General features: G+C 31.6%; 1 protein-coding gene across 1 annotated transcript; it reads right to left on the minus strand.

The window, feature by feature from the left end:
- Nucleotides 1-728: 728 nt before the first annotated feature.
- LOC100527923 (acetamidase/formamidase family protein) lies at nucleotides 729-5,903 on the minus strand. Its single transcript, NM_001248762.2, has 7 exons — nucleotides 5,538-5,903; nucleotides 4,688-4,925; nucleotides 4,197-4,387; nucleotides 3,317-3,552; nucleotides 2,593-2,836; nucleotides 2,170-2,277; nucleotides 729-984 (listed from the first exon to the last, which is right to left on the minus strand). Exons 1-7 carry the CDS (start codon nucleotides 5,754-5,756, stop codon nucleotides 862-864), a joined length of 1,359 nt encoding a protein of 452 aa, NP_001235691.2. The 5' UTR covers nucleotides 5,757-5,903; the 3' UTR covers nucleotides 729-861.
- Nucleotides 5,904-24,892: the final 18,989 nt, after the last annotated feature.

The following is a 24,892-nucleotide window of genomic DNA, read 5'->3' on the forward strand; positions in this document are numbered from 1 at the left end:
ATTCAAAACCCCCATAAGTCTTTCTTCAAAGGATCCGTCCACCCCCGATGCTAATTCAAAGCATCAAAGAATGCATTTGTCGGTCCTAGTATTGGTCAAAGTAGCTTCCCCAATGAAAATGGTGTCATTTGCATATTATAGCAAGTTGACCTCCACCCCATATCCACCCACTTGGAAACTCCTAAAAAATCCTTCTCAATAGCTTCCCTTATTAGTCCACAAAGACCTTCCGCCACCACCATGAAAAGAAATGGAGCCATTGGATCACCATAAAAAGGAAATTTTGCATATGGAGGAAATTGAATTGCTCTATCCAAACAAAGAATTTAAAATTTAAGAAATTTGAATTGATTTATCCAAACAAAGTATTTAGAAAATGAAGGAAATTAAAATTAAACAAAGAATTTAAAATTTAAGAAATTTGAATTGATTTATCCAAACAAAGAATTTAAAATTTAAGAAATTTGAATTGATTTATCCAAACAAAGTATTTAGAAAATGAAGGAAATTAAAATTAAAGCAATTCAAATTTTAGACGTTTCAAATTCCTCATCCAAACATGAGGTTAGCTTTTATTTGAATTAACATAGTCTATCTAAATTCACCCTTTATTTGAATTAGGAGACTCTATCTAAACTCTAGATTTGTTCATAATACTAACATTGTTTTTTCATTTGTCCAGCGAGCAGTAGCATACGATAAAATTATCTGGAGTTTGACCCGAGAAGTAAGTAAAATCTGATTAAAAATTATTTTTGCTAAAGATTAAACTCGGTAATACTCGAACGATTCAATTTTAATTCCATTACATTAACCACGTGTATTCAATTACTTAATTTTATGTTGTGCAATTCATATGAATCATGACGTGGCACTTGGATTCCTTGTAATGGGCAAGTTCCCGTCATAAGTGCATTTGAAGACATCTGGTTTCCTTACAAGGCGGGGTCCAACTGGCACCTTGTTATTTTTAGGACGAATATCCTGAAACAACATAAAAATTTAATCCCCATGATTAAAAAATTATAATCCTTGACTTTGTGAATCAGGTAACCTAATATGAATGTTTTGAGAATAAGAAACGGTCTCTAGCTTTTTAGCTTTGACAATGCATGAAGTTCACATAAAATAGTGTTGATCGAGCAAATGATGATTGTAGTGCTATTCTCATAGGCTCAGAGAGATTATTTTATGTTACTCCTAAAATTTACCATTAAAAAGCTACAAAAAGATAAACATATAATTAAAATTCTTCATTGATGATCCATTACATAATGCATACCCTATGTTAATTAAATAGGGGTTTACAAAGAATATCAATCATACAAGTTGCATCATCTAATAATTTTAAGAAAATAAAATAAAACTGAGTAATATCAAAAGATAATATCTAGGTCTTAAGTCACCTATTTGAATATTTTTAGACTCATCCTATTATTGTCATCCGTTTCACTTGAATCTTATCCTCAAGATCCTTAACAAAATTGGGCTTGAGCTTGGTTTTTTTTATTTTTTTATTATTGGTTGTAGAAAAGGAAGAATGGAATATGGATGGGTATGAGGGGGAAAAATGAAAGACATACGTGAATGAATTTAGAGGGGTTGTAACAATGAAGAAATTGATTGTTGTATAAAAATGTCAATGAAAGCATCATTTGATAGGCTCAAAGAAACTATTCTATACTACTCCAAAAATTTATCATTAAAGAGTTACAAAGAGATAAATAAAAAATTGATGATCCATGCATACCTTATGCTAAATGGAGGTTTACAAAGAATACCAACACACAAGTGACATCATCTAATATTTTAGAAAAATAAAATAAAACTAAATAATATCAAAAGATAGCATCTCTGTCTTAAGTTAAGACACCTATTTGGATAGGCCATTCTATCATATTCCTTCTAGTTGATTGAGTGTTTTACTAATGTGAAAAAATAAAAATAAAAAATAAGAAAATATTGTGATAAATATGTCAATAATTTCAATCCATACAATTATATTGTGGTTAGATGGATGTGTCTTGAGCCTCCTAAGTTTAAGAAACTTATAAGAAATGATAATCTTAGTATTGAGACAAAGTATTGTTGTAAATAGCCATTGTAATATATAGCTCACAGAGGTCAATAATAAGGCTCATGCTTGATCTATTGATTAAGAGTATTTACCTGGTCAAATATAGTTGTTGGAATGGCCAGAGTTGCTACAGCATTGGGGGCATCGACTATTCCAGATATTCTTCCTTCACAAGGGATGCAAGACAGAAGGAGGTACACCTGATGTTCAACATATTATTAGTACACATGTTTAATTTAGAATAAAGTTTACAAACTTAAATTTGAATAGATTTTGTTTTTGCAAATTTAATTTGCAAAAACAATGGTATTACTTTCAATTGAAACTTGGTTTCAAACTAAATATAAAGGTGCAAACATATTTTTCAGAAGAAAAAAAAAAAACTAAACATATCACCAAACTGAATTTACCTTACAAATGTAAGTTAGAAAAGGCCAAAGGTAAACCAATCATAGCCTTAGCAATTAGTCATAGTTTGCATTTTGGTATAACAATGAAAAGAAAACTAATTAAACCTGTTCTTTGGAGTATCCAAACTTGGATATGTAGTCAATGGCATTGAGCACTGCTCGTTTGTATGCAACACTTGCATCTAGGTAGTGTTGCCTCCCACTTTCATCAACACTGATGCCCTCAAAAACCAACCACTCTGAGAATCTTGGTTCAACAGGACCTATCTCAAATATTGGGTTGACATGAAGGGGAGTTGGCCCCATTGGTGTAAGGTACTCTTTCATTCCACCCCTTATAATTTCACACCTATATGACATGAAAAATGTTATCAGCTTGCTCAAGTATATGTTACCTTCTTGTACGAAATTATTAAGTGATTTTAGACCATCATAATTCCTATCAATCTTTATATAACACTAAGGTGTGTTTAATATACATTAAAGTACATAAATCATGAGTTTGGACTACCAAATAATTATTTCTTGTTTAGGGAATATTTAAGAGTACAATGATATTTATAAGCAATAATTTTTTCTTATCCATAGAAATTGAAGACAAGTATCAAGAGGTTTATAACAATTCATACACTCTACTTAACTAATTGAGTTGATCCCTCAGTCCATAATCAACAATTAAATTCTAAGAATTATATAGAAAATTATGAAAGAATATGTTAGTAATACTTTTCTTTTATTTTTATTTCTTAAGAAGAGCTTTAACTACATTTACAGTGGCAGGGGTAGGTGCATGAGTAAGGTGATATTTGAGTTATAAAGTTATACTAACTTGAGTTCTAGGAAACCACTCATCTCTATTGCACCACAAAATGAGACCTCGCCATCACCCTGTGAAAAATGCATGTCTCCAGTGCTGAGATTTGCTCCTTCTACAAAAACTGGAAGGTATACCTTGGCACCTCTGCTAAGGTTTTTTATGTCACAATTTCCACCGTTTTCTCGTCCTGGTATTGTTCTTGCGGCTTCCTTTGCAATCTTATCCCATTCACTAGTGCCTTTTCGAATCTATAACCATGTCAAGAAAAGGGTTTTAAAATAACACAATGGAAATCTTGTTTTGATTTCTCAGCATGCCAACGAAGCATTGGTGAAATTCTTAAATAGCTTTTGTGAACTTGGATCAAGATTAGTGTGTTCTGTTGAGTATAAAAAATGTTATTATTTCTTGAACTACTCATTCCGTTTTGTTTTTTATTTTTATATTTAAGACTGTAATGTAAGAATTTTTTTTTACAGCATTTTAACAAAAGAATTAAAAATATAATAATTATTATTTTAAATTATTATCTAACTTTCTATTATGATTTTATTTGATAGATTATTGTTCTAACATTTATTGTTTTTTATTTCTCTCAATTTTGTAATAAATGTCTAAAATAATTAAAAATTAGGTCACGATAAGATTACAAATAACAAAATCATAATTAGATTATCTTAAATTTTTAAACGATATTTTTTAAAACGATAAATAGAAAATAAAACAATATTTTTCTAAAAAAAATCAGCACCAGGCAGGTTACTATGCAAATATGCATGTCGAAAATCTAAAATAATGCTGGAATTTGGATTCAATGTGTGGTAAAGCTGAAGGAATATGACTTATGATCAGATTAAATTTAGAGACATTATCTTGATCAATAAATTATTACCTTTCCAAGGAGACAACTTTTTGTTAAGGGTAAGCTTGCCAAGGGTCGTGAATGCAAGACCTCACAAAGTTTGAAAGACTTAATGCCATTTTCTTCCACATCTCTCTCCCTTTCATTCCATATGTTCAGGAGTTCCATCGATGGTGCAGTTCCAATTATCCCGGGGTGTGTTAAACCTGGAAATCGTACTCCTATCCAGCATATATAAACAATTATGGGAGCAGCAAAACATGCATGTTGAAAATGCCTTGTATATGTATCCATCCCAAGCTTGTATATATTATAGGACAAAATTTAGATGCAGTATGTTTGGTATTTGGTTTCTGATTAGAATTGGTGTTTTACTTTGATAATTTGCATAATAGAGACATATGAATAAAAGTCAATGTAGATTATAAAAATAAAACTTCAATTTAATTGGAGAGCAACACAAAAATATGTATAAAATTGTATTATATTATTAGATTAAAATGATCCATTATTATGTTCACCTGGTATCTGAGGCGAATGAGCATATATTCCCTCAAAGTACCATATAGCTTTTGTGGCACAAGGAAAATGGTCTGTCAAGAAGCCACCACCATTTTCTCTGTCAAATGTTGCTGTAAAACCCCATTCATCTCCTGGTAGAGGACCTAAGTTGCATATTTCAACAGCAAGCAGATCTCCAGGCTGGGCTGGGACCCCATCATTATCCAGAATTCTGATTGGCCCACTAAGATAATGGACCTGGCCCATTTACCCCAGCATATTCAAAATTGATTAATTACATAAAATCATTTAGTGTTACTTGAAAAAAAAAACATACAAATATAATTCACTTCATATGCTATAAAGTGTTTGGTTTCTATAATTTTGTTGGGTCCTCTTTGTTCATTTCTATCCAACTAAAACCAGGTTTAAGAATTCAATTTCTTTTTTGACATCAAGAAGCTCATTATTTCATTCATAAATATAGTATGAATTCAATATGGAATGAAATCAAAGTAACATTGAGGAGGCTTAGTGGATAATATACGATATATTTGTGAGAGAAAATTTAAATTTGATTCTCGCAAAATATACTTTTAGAAAGCTGATAATTTTAGATGTGACTAAGTTTCAAACTAAGAAATTTCATAATCAGATAGAAACTTAAAAAATACACCAGGATCTTGTGGGAAAATTAAAGACCTTAATTATAGTTGCTAAAAAAATAACACAGAAACATAAAATTCAAAAATACTAAGAAGTAAAAGGACGACTTGATTAATTTGTGTACGAACAAAACTCATATAGGAGTTGTGTAAAGAATTCAATTTCTAGCATCCACATCACAGTGGTGATGACATTTATACTTACAGTTGAGAGGTCTAGAAATTTTATGTCTAGTGCTGAATCGTTGTCTTTAATAGCACCTCCTGTCCAATCTACCATCTCTACCCTGAAGACTTCACCGGTATTAACAGCCGCCACGTGCGGTATGTGAGGGTGCCATCGGTTATGGAGAGGAGCGTTTTGTTCCCATGGATTCTTCTTCAAGTCTATTGGCACAACAAATCTTGGAGTTGCTGGCGCCATGGGTCATGGATCGGACAAACACTCTAGATAGACAGTGTTAATTAGAGTAGCATTACTGTGAGGAAAGGGATCGGTTTTCCACTTGTGGATGGATCACACTTTGGTCACCGATGAAAGGCGTGCATTCATTTGGCTCATATAAGAAAACTACACTTTGGGATAGAATAAATAAAAGAGTTTAATGTTTATGTATTAATATTAAAAAATATATTTATTATTTTTAAGATAATTGTTTTAAAATTCTATAAACTTACTTATTATATCTTGAGGATTATGATTAAGATGTTATTAAATGATTGTATAAAGTTTTTTATAGTGTCAATTATAACCTTTTTTTTTCTTATAAATAAATAATTGGTCTAGATACTTTTTTATATATTGGAAGTGAAATATTCTATCCTTCTCTTTTATAAGCAAAACAATCTAAATTAGTTAATTTTAGAAAAATAGTTAATTTTATTAAATTATGTTATTTTTAATTAAAAAATAATTTTTTTCTTAAGTTATTTTTCATTGAAATTTGATATTAAGGAGGAGGTATTGAATTAGGATTTTAAAATATTTATAAAAAAAATCTTATAGTATTTAATTATAATTTTTAAATAGTATAAATAATTTTTATAATATTTAATTAAGACTTTCAAGATTTTTTATGGAAGATAACAAAATCTCTTGGTATTCAATTAAAATTTTTTATAATTTATAAAGAGTCTTTTGGTATTAAAAAATATACAAATTTTAATGAATTATTTTTTATGAAGAATTTCAATGAATTTCATTAAATTTTTTAGTCTAAAATATTTATCAAACAATCTTACTGGACTTTTTTCTTTTTTTTCATTGATTACCAAACTTTCTTTTTTCTCTCATCACACGTACTCTCTTCTCTCTTTAATATTCTACAAGATAATGTTTCACGTATATTTCCCTTATTCTTTTGGAATAAAATAATATTAAATTTACTTCTTTCCTTTACACTTTTTCCTTTATTTTTTAAATTAAATTCATGTTTGTCTTATGAATGAACACTAATCATATTTTCCTTATATTAACTATGTTCATTACCTACTCACACAATATTTGTGATTGTCACCCTTAATTTTGTCGTTCATATAACTCATTAACCCCCTACCACTTTTTCATTCTCAGTAGTATTCTCTTCTAGTACATGTTTATTATTGTATCTCATTTAAGAATGTCATTAGATTTATCATAAAATAATTGTAGTAATTAAAAAAATTAGAAAACCAACATATAATTTTATGTCTATTGTTCAAATACAAAAGTGAGGATGAGAAAACGTTATTGCAAGAAAGGTTAGTATAGGAAAGTTAGAATCAATATAGCTATTAAAAGATTAACAAAATTATATTGGTTTTATCATTTTTTTTAAACCTCGTCATTACTTATTATTTTTTTCACTAACTCTTATAATTTTCAATATATTTTTAAAAATTCAACGAATCCTTTCAAATCTTATAAATCTATAAACTCCTTTCAAATTCTTTAAATTCTTATGATACCAATTCACTAAAATCCAAATTATCATAAAAGTCTTTAAATAAATATGATAAGTCATAATATTCCTACATAATCTTTAAAATTCACAAGACCTTTTTTTGCTAAAATTATCTTTTAAAATCCTAATCCAATACACCCCTAAGAATAAATATTTTATTAAAAAAAAGGTATTTTAAACATAATTTCATTAAATGAAAAAAAATAGTAAAAAATGCTTATAAAAAAGAAAAAAATATTTTTTCTTATAAAAAGAGAATGGAGGAAGTAATAATTAAGTAAATATAATTTATATTTAATAGGTATAAATAATACATTAAATAAATAAATAAAAATGTGTAGATTTCTACTTAGAGAATGCATATAGTAAACAAATAAATTATAAAAGAATATTCACTATTCAGTAAGTTTGTATAAGAGATAGTATGAAATGAAGTGGACAACGTTGTACTAAAAAAATCATATAGAAAATAATAGATTTTGTTAATATAATAACATTGAAATACAAAATATATTGCTTTAAGTTTCTAAAAAAAACAAATATAATGAGTATAAGATATACGTAACAACTGTGAACATTTATATAACACAAAATTAAAGAACAAGAACTACAATTGATTAAACATGTTATAAAACAAAAAAAATGAACCAAAAAATAGTTAAGGAAATATTATATTACAATAACATATTTCAAATACAAGTGCACATATTTTTAATAATATTGTGATATTTAAAATATATTTTAAATTATTACAAAGTTATGGTCACACATTTTTTGTGAAAGATTAAATACAAATTTTTAAAGACTTTTCAATTATTGAAAGTAATTAGCGTTAAATTAATTATTATAAAGCCATGGTCACACAATTTTTTGTTAAAGGTTAAATACAAATTAATATTAGAAGACTTCTCAATTATTGAAATTCCTTAGTATTGAATAATTTAATATTAAAATAGAATCATTAATTACAACAATGAAGACTTTTTTTTTGAAGAAGCAATGAAGACTTTTTAGTAAATCATTAAACAATAAAATACATATTAATCATGGCATTTGAAAAAAAAATTAAAATAATTGTTTTTTACGGGATTAAAATAATTGTTGAAAATGGAATAAATTAATTGCAATCATGAAGACTTTCCAATGACCCATTAAACAACATGCCAAGAAATATTCAAACAATAATTTACTTGATTTTATTTTAATTTAACCAATTAAAACATTCCTTTTATTTTATTTTTTCATCAAATTTGATTATCTGAAGAAAAAAAACACAAATATCATAAATGAATTTATATATTTGAACATTATAATTATAAAAATATGTTTTTATTTGGATTTTTATTAATAAAGTTAGTAAAAAAAAGTATTTTTGTTTTATTGTATATGTTATCTTGATTTTTTTAAATAAAATATGTAAATATAATAAATGAAGGCATAATAGTAACTAATAAATGAATTCACAAATATAAAAAAAGAAACATTAAAATTTATGAATTTAATATTTATATATTGATAGTGTAAAATAATTTTATGGTATCATTTAATCACAAATCATATTTAAATTAATTTAAGATAATTATTGTAAAAGTTAACAAAATCCTACATCATAAATTATAATGGGACGATACAGTAAAACTTTTTCGATTGTTACTTCATGACACTTATTTTCAAAATGTATTATCCATCTCCCAATACATTTTTTAGAGACTCTCAATACTTAATAATGGGAAAAAATAAAAATAAAATATTTTACTCCATGTATAATGTATGCATTAAAAGATCATTATCTATTAAATGTCCTTGTAATTAATACATAACTAAACATGAAACGTTGAAAGTGTTTCTAATTTGACAAGATTTTTTTATTTTTACATTTAATGATAATAAAAATATTATTTTATTTTACTTTAACTTTAATTATTTTCAAAATTAAAGAATAAAAATATTTTTAATACGATACTATTTTTATATAAATTAAAAAAATAATAAATGAATACATGAATTTGAAATACTAGTAATTATAAAAAAAAAACATATTACTTTATTTTTAAAATTAAATTCATAAATATAATAGATAAATGCACAAATTCTAGTACTTATCATTAAATTAACTCTTCAAAAAAAATTAAATTAACAAAAAAATCATCTCAATATAATTATTATTTTAATACTATATAAAGTATATTGCCTTCGTCTCGTTATAAATGCACAAATTGTAGCTAAGAAGAACATATTTAGAACTATATAAAGTATACTCTCTCCGTTTAATTATATTTATGTGTAAGAAAAAAGTTCATAATTTCAGTCTTTTTTTATTGAGATATTTCATATCGAACTCTTAAAATTATTGTAATCAATTTTAAACGTTGATTCATATATTCTGTAAAACTGATATATGTCTATTTATTATTCACATGACAAATATTTTTACTTAATTATTAAGAAGCTTAATTTATTAAAAAAAATTAGAAAAGTATATAGTAAAATCTGAAATTGACAAAGAGAACTAAAATCATAGATATTTAAGAATGAGGAACGAGATGTCTCAGTTAAAAAATTGAGAGACTAAAATCATAATTTTTTTAAAAGTGAGAAATAAAATCCAAAATCGCATTTAAGTTTTTTTTTTAAGCAAAACAAAAATTTGTTCTCAATAGTTTATAATAATATATAAAAGGGATATCTCCTTTTGGTGTCCACCTTCACTTACCCGATTTTGCCCATAAGTTAATCAAAAAATTTAAATTTGGTAAATAATGAGTAACTACACATTGTTAAAGAAGTGGGATAACTGCAAAATCATTCTCTGAATATGATATTTGTAATTGTACACTTCATTATTTGTATTGTTTTTCATCTGGTTTAACATTTTTTTCTATATTTCCATCTCTCTCACTCTATCGTTTTCTTCCCTTCATTTTTTTTAATTCTATTTCCACAACATCTGGAGTCATTCTCACTATTTTTGTTTTCAATTCATAAAGGTTTTTCATGATGAATTCTGAAATGAAAATCCTATGTAAGTATTATTGTAGCATGTCAACATCTCCCTAATTTTGGTTTCCCTTTTCTTCTATAATTCTATTGCATGTCATTAAGGTGCTTAACATTATTAAACTTTATATGAAAAACCCTGAGGTGTGAATAAGGTTTTCACATGAAGCTTATACCTTGACTTTTGTATTCTCCTCTGTGTGTACGTGGTATTTAAGTATGAAATCTGCAAATATAAAGCTTATACTATGACTTTTGTTCTATTGTATTAAATATTACAGATTCATGTTCATCTTTTTCAATTGAACTAAAGTTTTAGGATTTTTTTTATCTACATTGTGATTCACCAAATTAAATATGATCTTTAGATTCATTGTTTATTCACGTTACTAGGTTTTCTATATCTTATTGTCTACTAATCTTTTGTTTTGTTTATATGAACTATATCAGCTTTTCCAACTCAAAAGAGATCAATCAAGGCAAAAGAAGTTAATTCGGATTCAAAGACCATGAAATCATACAAGTAATTCAAACAAATATGTTTATTCTTCCATAAGAGTATGAATGTTGAACATTTAGGCAGAAGAGTATTACCTGAATGTCTTTTTCTAATATTTTATTTTTCTGACTTTTCAGTATAATTAATTTCATTTTTTCTTTTAACTCCTCACATCGTGGTGATAGATTAATGCAAAAGGAAGTTTGAGACAGAAAGCTTGCTACAATCAGAGAATGTTTGATAGGCTCTGAATGCGTACTGGAGGTCCAACACCTCCAAGAGAAGCAGAGAAGACAAAAGGCAAGGAAGAGGAAGGTAATATGGATATTTGTATTATTATCTTGCTTGTCATTACATAGTATATTTATAGATATTCCTCCTACAATTTTGTGCTGGTGTGTGCCTCGAAGGAATATTTTCCTAACAGAATTTGGTTATCCTTATCCCCTAGGATCGACAATTGCAAAACCGAATTCAAGGGAATCAAGCAAGATTGCATTGCACTGTTGACTGGCTGGTTTGTCTTTTTCCTTTTTCCTTCAAACGTAATCTCCAAGATATGCAGGTTTGGTAATTTGTCTTTTGGGCCTATTTGTTGCTTGCACCTCCTTTTCTGCTTTTGTGTTTATTGCCTGAGTCATTTCCTTTGTTGCCCTTGTATCATCCCTCAGCCCTTGTAGAGTCACCTTGTCCTCAAGGTGAAAGTCCCGACACAATTGAGACCAATCCTCCCAAGAAGTGTCATCTGGGGATAAGCCTTGTCACTGCACCAAAACCTCCCACGGTGAGTTTGGCTCTGAAGATGTGCGTCGTCGGCCCAAAATTGCTAAAGGAGAAAGAAGGGGTTGCTCATCAGCAAAGTTTGGGGGTAGCTCCGCTGGTTTGATATTTTCCGGTGATCCTTTGAACGACTTGAGCATGAAACAATGAAAGATTGGGTGAATTCGCGCATTCTCTGGCAGCTGCAGGCGATAGGCGACTGGGCCTATCCTCTTCGTGATCTGAAATGGCTCGTAGAAACGCTTGGCCAACTTGCCGATAATTGCCTGACTTCCCTTAGCCGAGGTCTGTCGGTGAGGGCGAAGCTTGAGCAACACCCACTCTCCACATTCATAAGTGACTTCGCGTCGTTTCTTATCAGCATAAAGCTTCATGCGTTCCTGAGCCTTTATGAGTTTCTTTCGAATGGCTTGGAACGTGGTTTCCCTGTCTGAGATGCTCTCTTCAACAGCGTCGATCTTCAAAGTCCCGACAACATATTTTGGAAAATTGAAAGGCTTACGGCCAAAGGTAATCTCAAAAGGGGTGGTGCCGGAACCTCCATTCAACGAAGTGTTGTGAGACCACTCCACCCATGGCAGCAGCTTCCCCCATATGTTTGGCCGACGATGCACAAAGGCCCTGAGATACTATTCAATCACCCTGTTAAGGACTTCGGTCTGACCATCACTCTGTGAATGGTAGGCAAAGCCCATCCGTAATTGTGTGCCACTTGCCCGAAAAAGTTCTTGCCAAAATCGGCTGACGAACAGAGGATCCCTGTCAGAAACCAGAATTTGAGGGATTCCATGTAGTTTGACCACAATGTCAAAGAATAAAGAGGCTACTGTGAGAGCGGTATGTGACATAGGTAACATACCCAAATGGATTCCTTTAGAGAATTTGTCTACTACCACGAGGAGCACTGTTACCATGAAAAAGGGGCAAATCGACAATGAAGTCCAATGATAAATCCTCCCACGGGCGGGAAGGAACAGGAAGTGGGCACAACAACCCTGTGAGCCTCTTAGTTTCATATTTAGTGACCTGGCAATCCACGCACTTGGCGAAAAATTGAGCAACATCATTGTGTAACCCCTCCCAATAAAAATTTTCAGATACGCGGACAATGGTTTTAGCAACGCCAGCATGGCCTCCTGTGGGTGTTGCATGAAATTCAGTGAGTAGTGTGGAAATCAAGGGTAGTCCTCGTGGTAACCAAAGTCGACCCTTGTACATGACAAGGTCCTGGGAGATGGAGTATCCCTGGTGGTCATCTAGGCAGGCACGAATTTGTTGGGACAGAAGTTGGTACTTCTGATGGTCCAAGAGTTGGCGGCGCAATTCCTCAATGAAAGTCAAACATGGCATCGATAGGATCAAAAATGTCACGGATTCCTGCTCAGGTAAGCAAGACAGTGCGTATGTAGCTCGATTATAATTGCCAGAACGATATTGAATAGTGTAATCGTATCCCATTAGACGCGCCAAGTACATATGTTGTTCTAGAGTTTGGATGATTTTGGTTAAAAGCTCCTTTAAGTTGCGATGGTCTGTGATAATGGTGAAGCGGTGGCCGAGGAGGTATTGTCGCCATTTCTTGACCGCCGAGGTGATGGAAAAGAGCTCTCGAACATACGTGGAGGCTCGAAGAAGCTTTGGAGTAAAAGCTTTGATAAAGAAGGCGATGGGATGTCCCTATTGTGACAAAACCGCCCCCATTCCGACTCTCAACGCGTTTGTTTCCACTGTGAATGGAAGGTTGAACTCAGGCAAGGCCAGCACAGGCGCCGTCGACAAGGCATGTTTGAGATTGTCAAAGGCCAATTGAGCTTGTGGGGTCCAGTGGAAGGGATCAACAATGGTGAACTTGACTAACGGAGTTGCGATCGTGGCATATCCACGAATGAAGCGACGATAAAATCCTACCAGACTAAGGAAGCTTTGCAAAGCTTTGATGGAGCGTGGTTGGGGCCATTGGTGGATTGCAGCGATTTTCGAAGCAACAAGTTCTACTCCTTGGTGCGAGACCATGTGACCCAGGTACTCCACCTGAGATCGAGCAAACAAACACGTAGATAATTTCAAAACAAATTGGTTTGCGAGAAGCACCTGAAAAGTGGTTTGTAAGTGCTGGAGATGTTGCTCAATTGAACCGCTATAAACAAGGATGTCATAAAAAAAACAATGATGAATTGCCGGAGATATGGTCGAAAAATGAGGTTCATCGTCGCCTGAAAAGAAGAGGGTGCATTACACAACCCAAATGGCATTCCTTTGAATTCATAATGGCCATGATGGGTTCTAAAAGTTGTCTTAGGGATGCTCGCCGCATGCATTTGAATCTGGTGATAGCCCTGTAACAGGTCCAATTTGGAAAAGCAACGTGCTCCGCCCAGTTCGTCCAGAAGTTCATCAATAGTGGGGATGGGGAACCTGTCTTTAATGGTGAAGGCATTCAGGGTGCGATAATCCACGAAGAAATGCCATGAGCCGTCATGTTTCTTGGCCAACAGCACCGACGACAAGAACGGACTCGTGCTGGGCTGAATGAGGCCTTGTTGTAGCATAGAGTCCACCTGAATCTCAATTTTATGCTTCTGGTAGTACGGGTACCGATAAGGCCGTATGTTGACAAGGGTTGCTTGCGAAATAAGGTGGATATAGTGATCAGTATCCCTCACTGGCGGTAAACCTTGTGGAGGTTGAAACAAAGCATCGAACTGGATGAGGAGAGCTTGAAGTTCAGGGGAAAGGTGAGTGGTAGTGGTAGTAGGCGTGGTGGCCTCAGAGAGAACGAAAATGTGAAAGCAAAGGCCCTAGCTCTGTTTGCAACACAGTCGCCGGAACTGGGGAGAGGTTAACAATGCTGAATTCGTCGCATGGTTTCCTCAGAGTTCGATTAATTGACCATCATGAAAGAACTGCATGCGAAGTGTATTATAATCTGTAAGAACGGGTCCCAAGGACTGGAGCCATTGCACTCCCAAAACGACATCAGTGCCTACGATTGGTTAAACATGGAGGTCCATCGTAAATAAGGTCGCCTGAATGTCAATGGTAACTGCCTTGCAAAGATAGGAGCAGTCAAGGTGTTGACCGTTGCCTACCATGACTCTCAAAGGAGAAGTGGCTCGACAAGGAAGACCAAGCTGAGTGACGAGGGCCTGCTATATAAAATTATGAGTGCTCCCTCCGTCAATTAACAAGAGGATAGCATGGCCAGCGAGGGTTGCCACCAACCTGAGTGTTTCAGGTGCGACGTGGCCCGTGAGAGAATTAAACTTATCTGGGCCAGGTACGGGTCAGGCCCATCAGGGGAAACTGGAGCCGGGTCAGTGCCATCTATTTTAGAGGAGTCTGGGTCTGGCGGGTCATCATCCTCAACAATTAAGAGATGAACCCTAGGGGCACAACGATGGCCCCTATGGAACTTCTCATCGCAGGAGAAACAGAGCCCATGCTCACGGCGTGAGGCAAGTTCCTCGGGAGTCAAGCGTCTCACGGTCGGATCTGGGGAGGGTCGCGATGGAGAGGGTTACAGTGGCAGTAAGGGTGAGAGACGAGGGGAGGAAATCACGGGTGGCGGCGAGGGTGATGGGTTCACAGGGTGAGACCGTGGCGGCATGCGAGGATCGTGAAGCTTCTCCTCCTGCAAGCACGCGAGCCCGGCGGCCTGGACCAAGGTCATGGGCTGGAGGGCCTGTACCTCGCGACGAATATCAAGCGCAAGGCCAGACACGAAACAGCTCAAGAGGAACAGGGTCGGAAGTCCAACGATGCGATTAGCCAAATCTTTAAACTCCGACAGGTAATTGGCGACTGAACCTCTCTGTGTAAGTTTAAATAATGAGCCTGTTGGGTCCTCATATTGAAACGGGACAAACCTTATTTGCAAAGCTTGAAGAAAAACAGGCCAGGAAGTGAACTGGTCGTTGCTTGTCATCCATTGGAACCAAGCAAGGGCCCTTCCTTCCATGTAGAACCCGCAATGGTGAGTCTGTCGTGGTCACTGGTGCCATGATACTCAAAAAATCGGTTGATCTTAAAGATCCAACCAAGTGGGTCGGTGCCATCGAATCTTGGCACTTCTAATTTCATTTTGTGGTTGGGTGCAGGTGCAGGGTGACGGGGAGGGAAGGGTGGTGGGGGTGGTGTAGGGGAGAAAGCTGGTGTGACATGGGTGAGGAGTTCATCAATCTTGGAGGTGAGATGGAGTTGTTGTTGGGTGAGGCGAAGAAGAGCCTCCTCAAGGCGGTTAGGGGGAGGCATTGTGTGCAAGATCGGGCATAATGGCGACAACGAGAGCACCAAATGATAGGCTCTGAATGCCTACTGGATTCGAGATCCAGTACCTCCAAGAGAAGCAGAGAAGAGAAAAGGCAAGAGAAAGATCATATGAATATTTGTATTATTATCTGCTTGTTATTACATAGTATATTTATAGACATTCCTCCTATAATTCTGTGCTGGTGTGTGCCTCGAAGGAATATTTTCCTAACATAATTTCATAATTTGGTTATCCTTACTCGACAATTGCAAAATCGAATTCAAGGGAATCAAGCAAGATTGCATTGCACTCTGACGGGTTTGTCTTTTTCCTTCAAACGTAATCTCCCATATGCAGGTTTGGTAATTTGTCTTTTGGGCCTATTTGCTGCTTGCACCTCTTTTTCTGCTTTTGTGTTCATTGCCTGAGTCATTTCCTTTGCTGTCCCTGTATCAATCAATGTTAATTGGACTTTTTACAAGGCTGATCCACCATTATATTTAACAAGAGTATAACATAAATTAAAAATGGTTTATGTATTTCTATTTTGAAACCATCGTGACTATATCATTTATAATGCTTGATTCTCGGGAAAAAAAAATGTAATGTTTGATTTCAATCTCCATGGCTCGGCACCTTAATAAAATGAATTAAAATGTTCCGAAATTTAGAACAAAATATTTATTTATTTAAATTTCATTTTACAGGTTTTATTTTTTCTTATTGTGCTCATCTCTTTTAATTTATGTCATACTCTTTCTCTATTACGTTATACTCATCTACCTTATATTTAACAAGACAATATAATAATTGCATAAATCATATTTCATTTTATGTTATACTTTTCTATTGTTTTTATAAATTTTATTTTATTAATTTCTCTTCATCTATTTAATTTTATATTTCTTTATTCAATTTATAAGATTGTTATTGCAAATTGCTTGATTGGATAAAGAAGTTTTTTTTTCCACCATTTTTCAAGATCTATCACGTAAAATACTGTTTAATAATTGTCATTTTTTATTTTAAAATTCCAATCTACCTTGGTACTTTTTTGGCTTTTCTAAAAAAACCTCTATTATTTAAAAATTGTCATTTTTTTATTATTTTAAAATTCTAAACTACCGCCATTATTCTATTTATTTATTTAAAACAAATAAGAGGTTTTCTTTGGTTTATTTCTTTCTTTGAATAATGTTGTTTTTCTTCTGATGCAGCCTACCAATTAATGTGTACTACTATATTTTAAGGATCTACCACTTTCTAAGGATAAATAATGTAAACCACGATATTTAAAAATATTCTTTTATTTTTCTAATTTAAAATTCCAAGTTACTCCACTACTCTCTTTTTGACAAAATATTTTTTTTTTAATTTTAAAATTTTAAACTACCTCTCTCTAATTAGCATTTTTAAATAGAGCATATTAAGGTTTCTCCAATCATCCAATGTTGTTTTTTGAAAAAATACAACATTTTTTTTAGTTTTTTTAGGTGTAGTCATCTATGTCGTTGAAGATGCATATGTATATTTTGTCTTCATCAAGATATATGCTTCCTCAAAATGGTGAGAGACCATTAAAGGAATGAATGTACTGTTCAAACTAATTTTATGGTTACAGGACAAATTTCACTTATTTCCATCCATGAGCTATAATTCATTCTCATATGTGAGAGACCATTAAAGCAAGCCAGTTATCATCAACCTTCTCCACACAATAGGTAAATCATTTGAGTTGAACATTGTTAGACATTGTTGCACATTATTATAATCTCTCCCTTTTAATTGGAATACATTATATCTATTGCCGCAAAAAACAGGATGCTCATTGCAACCAAAAAATGAATAATTGGATACTCTGTCATGACAATATTTTAGGTTCATGTTTTAGTGTACACATGTAACTGATATACTCATATATAAGTGTATGTAGAAATTGCAAAACAAAATTCCCAATACATCTTTACTATTCCTTCTCCATTGCAACAATCATGATTAGTTTCTCATTTATTTATTGACTCTAATATTTTTCAAGTGAAACCATGCATATATTATTTTGTTATTAGTGTTGTGTTTTCTAAAATTCTCAATGGTTGTTTTTTTGCATGCTTTCTTTATGGAATGCTCAATTACCACAACAAATCACGTCTTGGAAAGGATGGACACATAATAAAATAATTCAAAGGAAAATTACCTCAGTTTCACTTCATGCGGGAATTCTAATACGTCCTTCATTTTTTTTCTTTGAAATTATGTAAACCAATATGAAATTACAATAAATTTAGTTGCCTCAACAACCATGATTTGGAAAGGGTGGACAACTCTAATATTTCATTCTCTTTGTTCTGTTTCTTTTCATCTATTTAATCATATATTATTTATTCATTTAGAACATAGAAGAGATTTTCTTCTTCAAAATTTATGTAAACCAATATAAAATTACAAACAATTTAGTTGCCTCAACAACCATGTTTTGGAAAGAGTGAACACACGTTATAAGAATGAATTCAAGAGAAGATTATAAAAAAAAAATTGGCTCACTTTTTGCTTCATTTTGATATTTTAATATTTCATTCACTTATAATCATTGTTTTTATAACTTTTGTTTTATTGTTTTATTTCCCTTCATCTATTTATATTAAACATTTATTAACACCTCTCAATTTCAATTTTTACATAAAATAAAAAAGCTCTAAATTTTTTTAATAATAAAATTCTAAACCACCCACTACCAAATAAAACTACCGCACGCTATTCTCTTCTGTTTATTTTTTATTAAACCACTGCTTTTCAAAAAAAAAAAAATATCAATTTTTTAAATTTTAAAAGTTTAAACTACCTCACTTTTCTCTTCGGCTTTTAAACTATTCAATGTTTTTAATTTTAAAACCTAACAGTTAACAATTTTTAAACTAGTTTCTTGACCAGTAGTTTTTCTCCCACCCTTTTAAAGATCAATAACATAAACTAACAAAAAAAACAACGTAAAATAAACTAGTTATTTAAAAAAACTATTTTTTAATTTAAGATTTCAAACTATCCCACTATTTTTTTAACTTTTTTTTAAATAAATCGGTATCACTTAACTATTGTCATTTTTTATTTTTTTTTAAAAAAAATTCCAAACTATCCCACTTACAATTTCCTTTAATTTTATTTTTATTCTAAAAAACTTGAAATGTATTTTTTGAAAGAGATGTGAAAATTATTTTTTCAACAATAAAACAAATATAGACAATGTCTGTGTTTTTTTTTTCCTTTAATTTATATCTAATTTAATACAATAAAAATCCGACACACATTTATGTTTCCGCTAGTTGAAATAAAAGGAAAACAAAAATATAAACTAAAAATATATATCGTGGAATTCTGTGTTCCAATTCGACTTTCTATATTTTATATTCGTTGAAGTTTGAATGACATGCCAACGCAGATGAAGCAAATGCAACATCTTCCTTTTAAGATAAAGTAAACATTAGCCAATCCCACAATGCCCCCCAAAAAAATCCCCAAGATAAAATAACGGTGCTCGTTCATTTATTGAAACGTACGTGGACTTGATTCTACCATTTGCGTAAGACAACATTTAATAAAGAATGGAATAAGTTAGAATTAGCACAAATTAGATCAAGGAATCTTAGAAATAATAAGCATGATAGTGAAACTAAATAGCGACAGCACGATAAGCTAAGCTCGGGTGACAAGATAGATGAAAGAGAGGTGAAGAGACACGACGGGACATAGGTGAGAGAACACGGGCAACAAAATGGGTTTGGCCCAAAACTTTCTTAAGCAGGTTGGGTGGGAGAGGGGATTTGAATCCTGCACCTCCTAATTCGTATTACCTATCTCTCATTTTATGTATGTAGATAAAAGTAGTCCTTTTATCAGCAACTTTCATTCTAAAAGGTAATTTTTTTTTAGAATAGTTTTGGAGCATTATTATCTTCTAGAATGATCATTCTAAAATAAAAATAAGTGATTCAAAACTATTATAAAATAGCTATTCCAAAAGGTAATTTTATGTTTCGAAATAGATATTATGAAATAGAAATTATGTGGCCAAAGAGAAGACTATTGAGTAAAGGGTAAGTGCATGAAGATGAGGATGAAGACGATGAAACAATATTTGTAAAATAATGAGGAAACTTAAACTTATGTCCAACCAAAATAACAACAAAAGAGTTGAAGAAGAAAAAGTGGAAGGCAGCAAAGTAGAATGTATTCAATCGTCTTGGCATAATTCCATTTTGTGCAAGTGTAAGTGTAAGGGTGCATAGAGGATAAACACAAGTGTGAGGAAGAGACACAGTTCTGCAAACCTCATATTTGATACAATGTAGCATATGCAAATGGTTTCCTCCTGTAAGTGAAAGGTGTGTTTCCCTCATCAATTGAAGTCATAGATGACACATGAACCTTTGCTAGTGTTGTGCTTACATGGTGGGGGCTTGGGGATTTGGTGGCGCACAAATGAAAAAGGGGGAAGGAGGTGTTAGGAATGGGAAAGGAAGGTGTTGAGACTTGGTGAGACATATAGTCACCAAGGGCAGTTTTGTCCACACATATAAAATGGGAGGTGCAGGATACAAATGTCGCGGTAGAGATATTCAACCAATTGTTAGCCCATTTGATTTAGACAATTACTATTTACATCCCCTTTTTATACCATTCCTTAAAGGGATACTGTTAGACAAATGGTCTCGATAACTTAAGAGGGGGTGAATTAAGTTTCAAAATTTTCCCATTAACAAACTTATATCATCTTTTAAATAATAGGCTTAGAATACAAAAGAAGAAGAAGAAGCAATCAATTTAACAATGTTCTTTCAAATACGTAAGACAAAGTAAACTGTAGTAAAATAACTGAGATAAGGAAAGAGAGAAATGCAAACTCAATTTATACTGGTTCGACCACTTCTCATGCCTACGTCCAATCCTCAAGCAACCCAATTGAGATTTTCCACTATCTTTGTAAAATCTTTTTTACAACTTCTGAATACCCAAGGAATCCCTTTCCCTTGTGTTCAGGAAACTCACAATTCAAGAGACAATCAGTCTCTTGATTACAATTGACTTTCTGAGAAGAATAGAAAGATTTCTCTCCTTTAGAGTGGATAATACAATTTGAAGTTTTTGGATGAACTCTCAATAAATTTGCAAGTGTTTGCCCAAGAGTTGTTGAGAGAGCATTTGACAATGAAGTTCTCTTGGAATATCTCTCTCTTGCTTTTTGAAATCAGACACACATATATATAGGTCCTTTGTGCCTTTTCAAAATAGTTTGAAGAGATGTGTCTTTTCAAAAAGTTTTTTTCTAAATTTTTTCACTGATAATCGATTATAGGTTTCTGGTAATCAATTATACAATTATATTTTGAAGGGTCATGACTTTTGAATTTGAATTTCAAAAGTTCTATTGCTGGTAATCGATTACAAGTTCAAAATTCAAATTCAAAACCCTTTTTAACAGTTATTTTTCAAAATTGTCTTCTGGTAATCGATTACACTGCCTGGTAATCGATTACCAGAGCCTTGGAAGTCTTGGAAACATTTTGTTTTGAGGCAAGACTTGATCTTGAGTTAATCTTGAAGCAAGACTTTGTTTGTTGAAGCAAACTTGTATTAATTTTGAAGCAATGCTTATTCTTTGAAGCAACCTTGTTTGATTCTTCTTTGGCATTATCAAAATCATGTATTCATACATTTCACAGATACATCCCTTGCAATTACTATTTAGCCAATTATTAGTCCATGACATGTTAATACCTAGTCTTGTAGCCTCGTTTGGCGTTTTAGTTATTTTAGTTGTTAAAAAAACAAAAAAGGTAAAATTAATAATAAAAGTATAACGCTTGTTCTTATCTTATTTCTCTCATTTAAGTTGTTCAACTTCACATCTCTTTTTCATCATTGATCTATTGTTTAAGTGTGATGACCCAAAAGAAACTCCTATACTCAAGTTAATAAGTGAATGATTAGAAATAATTTCGTGCCAATATGATGTTAAGAAAAAAAATTATAAATAATTTTAGAATTAAGGACTATGTATTAGCCTGCCTTTGTCGATGTGATTAGCTTTTTTTCACAAGAAAAATAATAAATCAATAATAAGCTTGCTTTATTTTCAATGTGATTAGCTTAGTTACCAACATTATACAACGAAACAATAGTTTGAGATTTGAACCGCACTAACAAAAATTCTCTCTTTCCTTTCATTTCTTTGTATATTTTTTTAGTTTTTCTTCTCTTGTCTTTATTTTTTGCTGCATTGGTTGTGATGCTCCAATGTGCTTTTAGGCTCGTGTTTATGAATACAAATATGTCATTGTATAAAACTTAAGATAATCAAATGAATATCAGATTTCACATAATATCCATCAAAATTTACTTTTAGTTTGTCTATTATCATTCCTACTACCCATATTGGTATGACTAGTACCAATTATCGGCTTTAATCAATAAACTCTCGTTTCCCTTTTTCAAAAAAAAAAAAAAATGCGTGTCTATCATCTATTTGAAAATATTTTTTTTTCAATGGCTCTAGACTATATATTATCATATGATGAATATCATAATTCATTCTTCTCTAACAAAAACACAATTCTTTCTAATTTAATAAAATTTTAGAACATAATTAAAATGGTCTTTTCTTACAAAAAATTATGATTAACAGATATCATTTTTATTATAAAAATTCATGAAAATTCTTTGTGACATATAAAACTGGTAATCAATATTTGTAATTTGGAATCTTTTTTTAAAAAAAAAGAGGTTTAATTTCTTGTCTTGTGATAATTGTAACGTTTATAATTGTAATAATTAACATTTTGGTTATTTCATGACATGTTAATACCGAGTCTTGTAGCCTAGTTTGATGTTTTAAAGTTATTTTAGTTGTTAAAAAAATAAGAAAGTAAAAATAATAATAAAAGTATAACGCTCATTCTTATCATATTTCTCTGGTTCAAGTTGTTCAACTTTACATCTCTTTTCCAATGTTGATCTCTTATTTAAGTGCGATGACACAAAAGAAACTTTTATACTCAAGTTAATAAGTGAATGATTAGAATTAACATGTAATTAGAAGATAAATTTTCTTACAATGTATCCCTTTATTTATAATAGTAAAGTTTGTGAGTTAGTAAGATAGGTGGTTGAGTGATTATTTTTCATTGATAACTCAATTAACAGAGTTATTGGTCCGATCAGTACAATGCTTAATGTGTTAAGATCTTAAAACAATTAGGTTTAGCATAGGTAGTACCACAAATTGTTGACATAAGAGATGTAGTACTTAAGTTCATTAACCAAAGTATGAGATTTGATTTTGAACTTGGAGATGGAGTTGTGACTAGAAGTATCACTTTACTCTAAAATAGACGACTCGATGGGAGGTAAAATATAAGTCTTGAATACTTTTGGAGGTAAAGTAACATTTTGTTCAGGTTCGCATTAGGTTAGTGGTGTATCTTTGCTTGGTCTGAGTCTCAAGGAAAACCACCATTTGGCATCTTAGTCATACAACTTTCATTGTGAATCATATGACTCTTAAGAGTGATTGACCACAAGTCTCAAGTGTGAGAAGGCATTTGTCGCATTTTACAATAGACCTAATAAAGGACAAGATAAGTTCTTGATGAAGTGCCACCGAGCCTTCCAACACTTCATCTATAAATATCCACTTTTGTTGATACAATCTCCATTTTTAATTCTACAGTGGTTTAACAAACTTTTGCTTTCATACCAAGAAACAATCATGGAGAACTCATAGCTATAGAATATCTTGATAGACTACTGCATCACACTTCTAAAACAATAGATGCTATGTATTTTTTTTGTCCTAGATCAAACATCATGAGTATCCACAAATCCATTGGGTTAGAGACTAATTTTGTGGTACTTAATTGTTCATGACCAATGAATTTTTACACACAGTGAGAATCGAACATAAGTTCTTATGCTAAATAGATTATTCTCACTCATATTAATGTAGTTGTGTCTTATTTCATTATGTTAATCCTTTGGGTCAAGAGATACTATGTATGTTTTATCAGGTAAAAAACATAAAATTATATACTAAATGACTTTTATATTTTTGTAATATTGTATTATAGAAATGAAAATGAAAGATGTTATATGATAATTAAGAGTTTAAATTTGATTTATTATTAATATAAAATATCAACAACTTAAATTTCTCTTGCAGAACTTTTAAAATAAGAGGATGTATTTAGTAAGAGAAAAGTAACATAATTAGTTACATGACATTATGTTTACCCCTTTAAAAAATAAGATATGTATGGATGCTGAAAAGTATTTTTATATTATCAATCAATCATAATTCATTATATATGATAAATATATTGACTTTGATATAATTATTTAAAAAATCATATTAAACATAAACATGACTTTTTATTAGACAACAATGTAAAAACTTTTGTATTAATGAATTCATATTCATTAAACTCTTGTAAACTTATGATTGTATAACTTTATACACCCTTCTTACTTACTCTCTTGTAAAAATGTATTTCTTACTCAAACCAATAAAATTCAACACAATTAATGGATGATTAGATTTTTTAAACGCGTTAATAAAAGTTTGATAATATGATTATTCATATGAAAAATATTTTACTTAAAAAGATAAAGTATATTTTAATAATATCTATATCTCAAAAATTAATCTCATAACTTTTGATTATAAAAATATCTTACTCCATAAAATAAAATGTCTCCTTCGGGGAATACCTAACTTTACAATAATGATAATAAAAATTACCAAATTCTATAATATTAAAAGATCTTTGAAATATGACTGTATTCCAACTAAGATTAAATTAAAAAATAATGGATATCTCGGCGGCTGAAGTTGAAATGTGTAGAATCCAACGGCGTAGGAAACATCCATGCGCGGAAACACGGAGCCGCTCACGCCAAAGACATTGGAATCTCACCCTTATGCAAACAGAAAAGGTCAGTACCCGCAGAATTAAACACACGCACTCTCCCACTATCTTAACCCAACCATAGTTAACCACCAACCACACTTCCCCCCTCCCCTTATTTATATCCCACCCAAACCA

The sequence above is a fragment of the Glycine max genome, chromosome 17 (assembly GCF_000004515.6).
Source record: "Glycine max cultivar Williams 82 chromosome 17, Glycine_max_v4.0, whole genome shotgun sequence".
Classification (NCBI taxonomy): domain Eukaryota; kingdom Viridiplantae; phylum Streptophyta; class Magnoliopsida; order Fabales; family Fabaceae; genus Glycine; species Glycine max.

Coding starts and splice junctions, on each gene's coding strand:
- LOC100527923 (NM_001248762.2), bottom strand. CDS start 5,756: ATGGCGCCAGCAACTCCAAGATTTGTTGTGCCAATAGACTTGAAGAAG. Junction 4,388..4,687: donor TCATTCGCCTCAGATACCAG/GTGAACATAATA, acceptor TATGCTGGATAG/GAGTACGATTTCCAGGTTTA. Junction 985..2,169: donor CAACAACTATATTTGACCAG/GTAAATACTCTT, acceptor ATGTTGTTTCAG/GATATTCGTCCTAAAAATAA.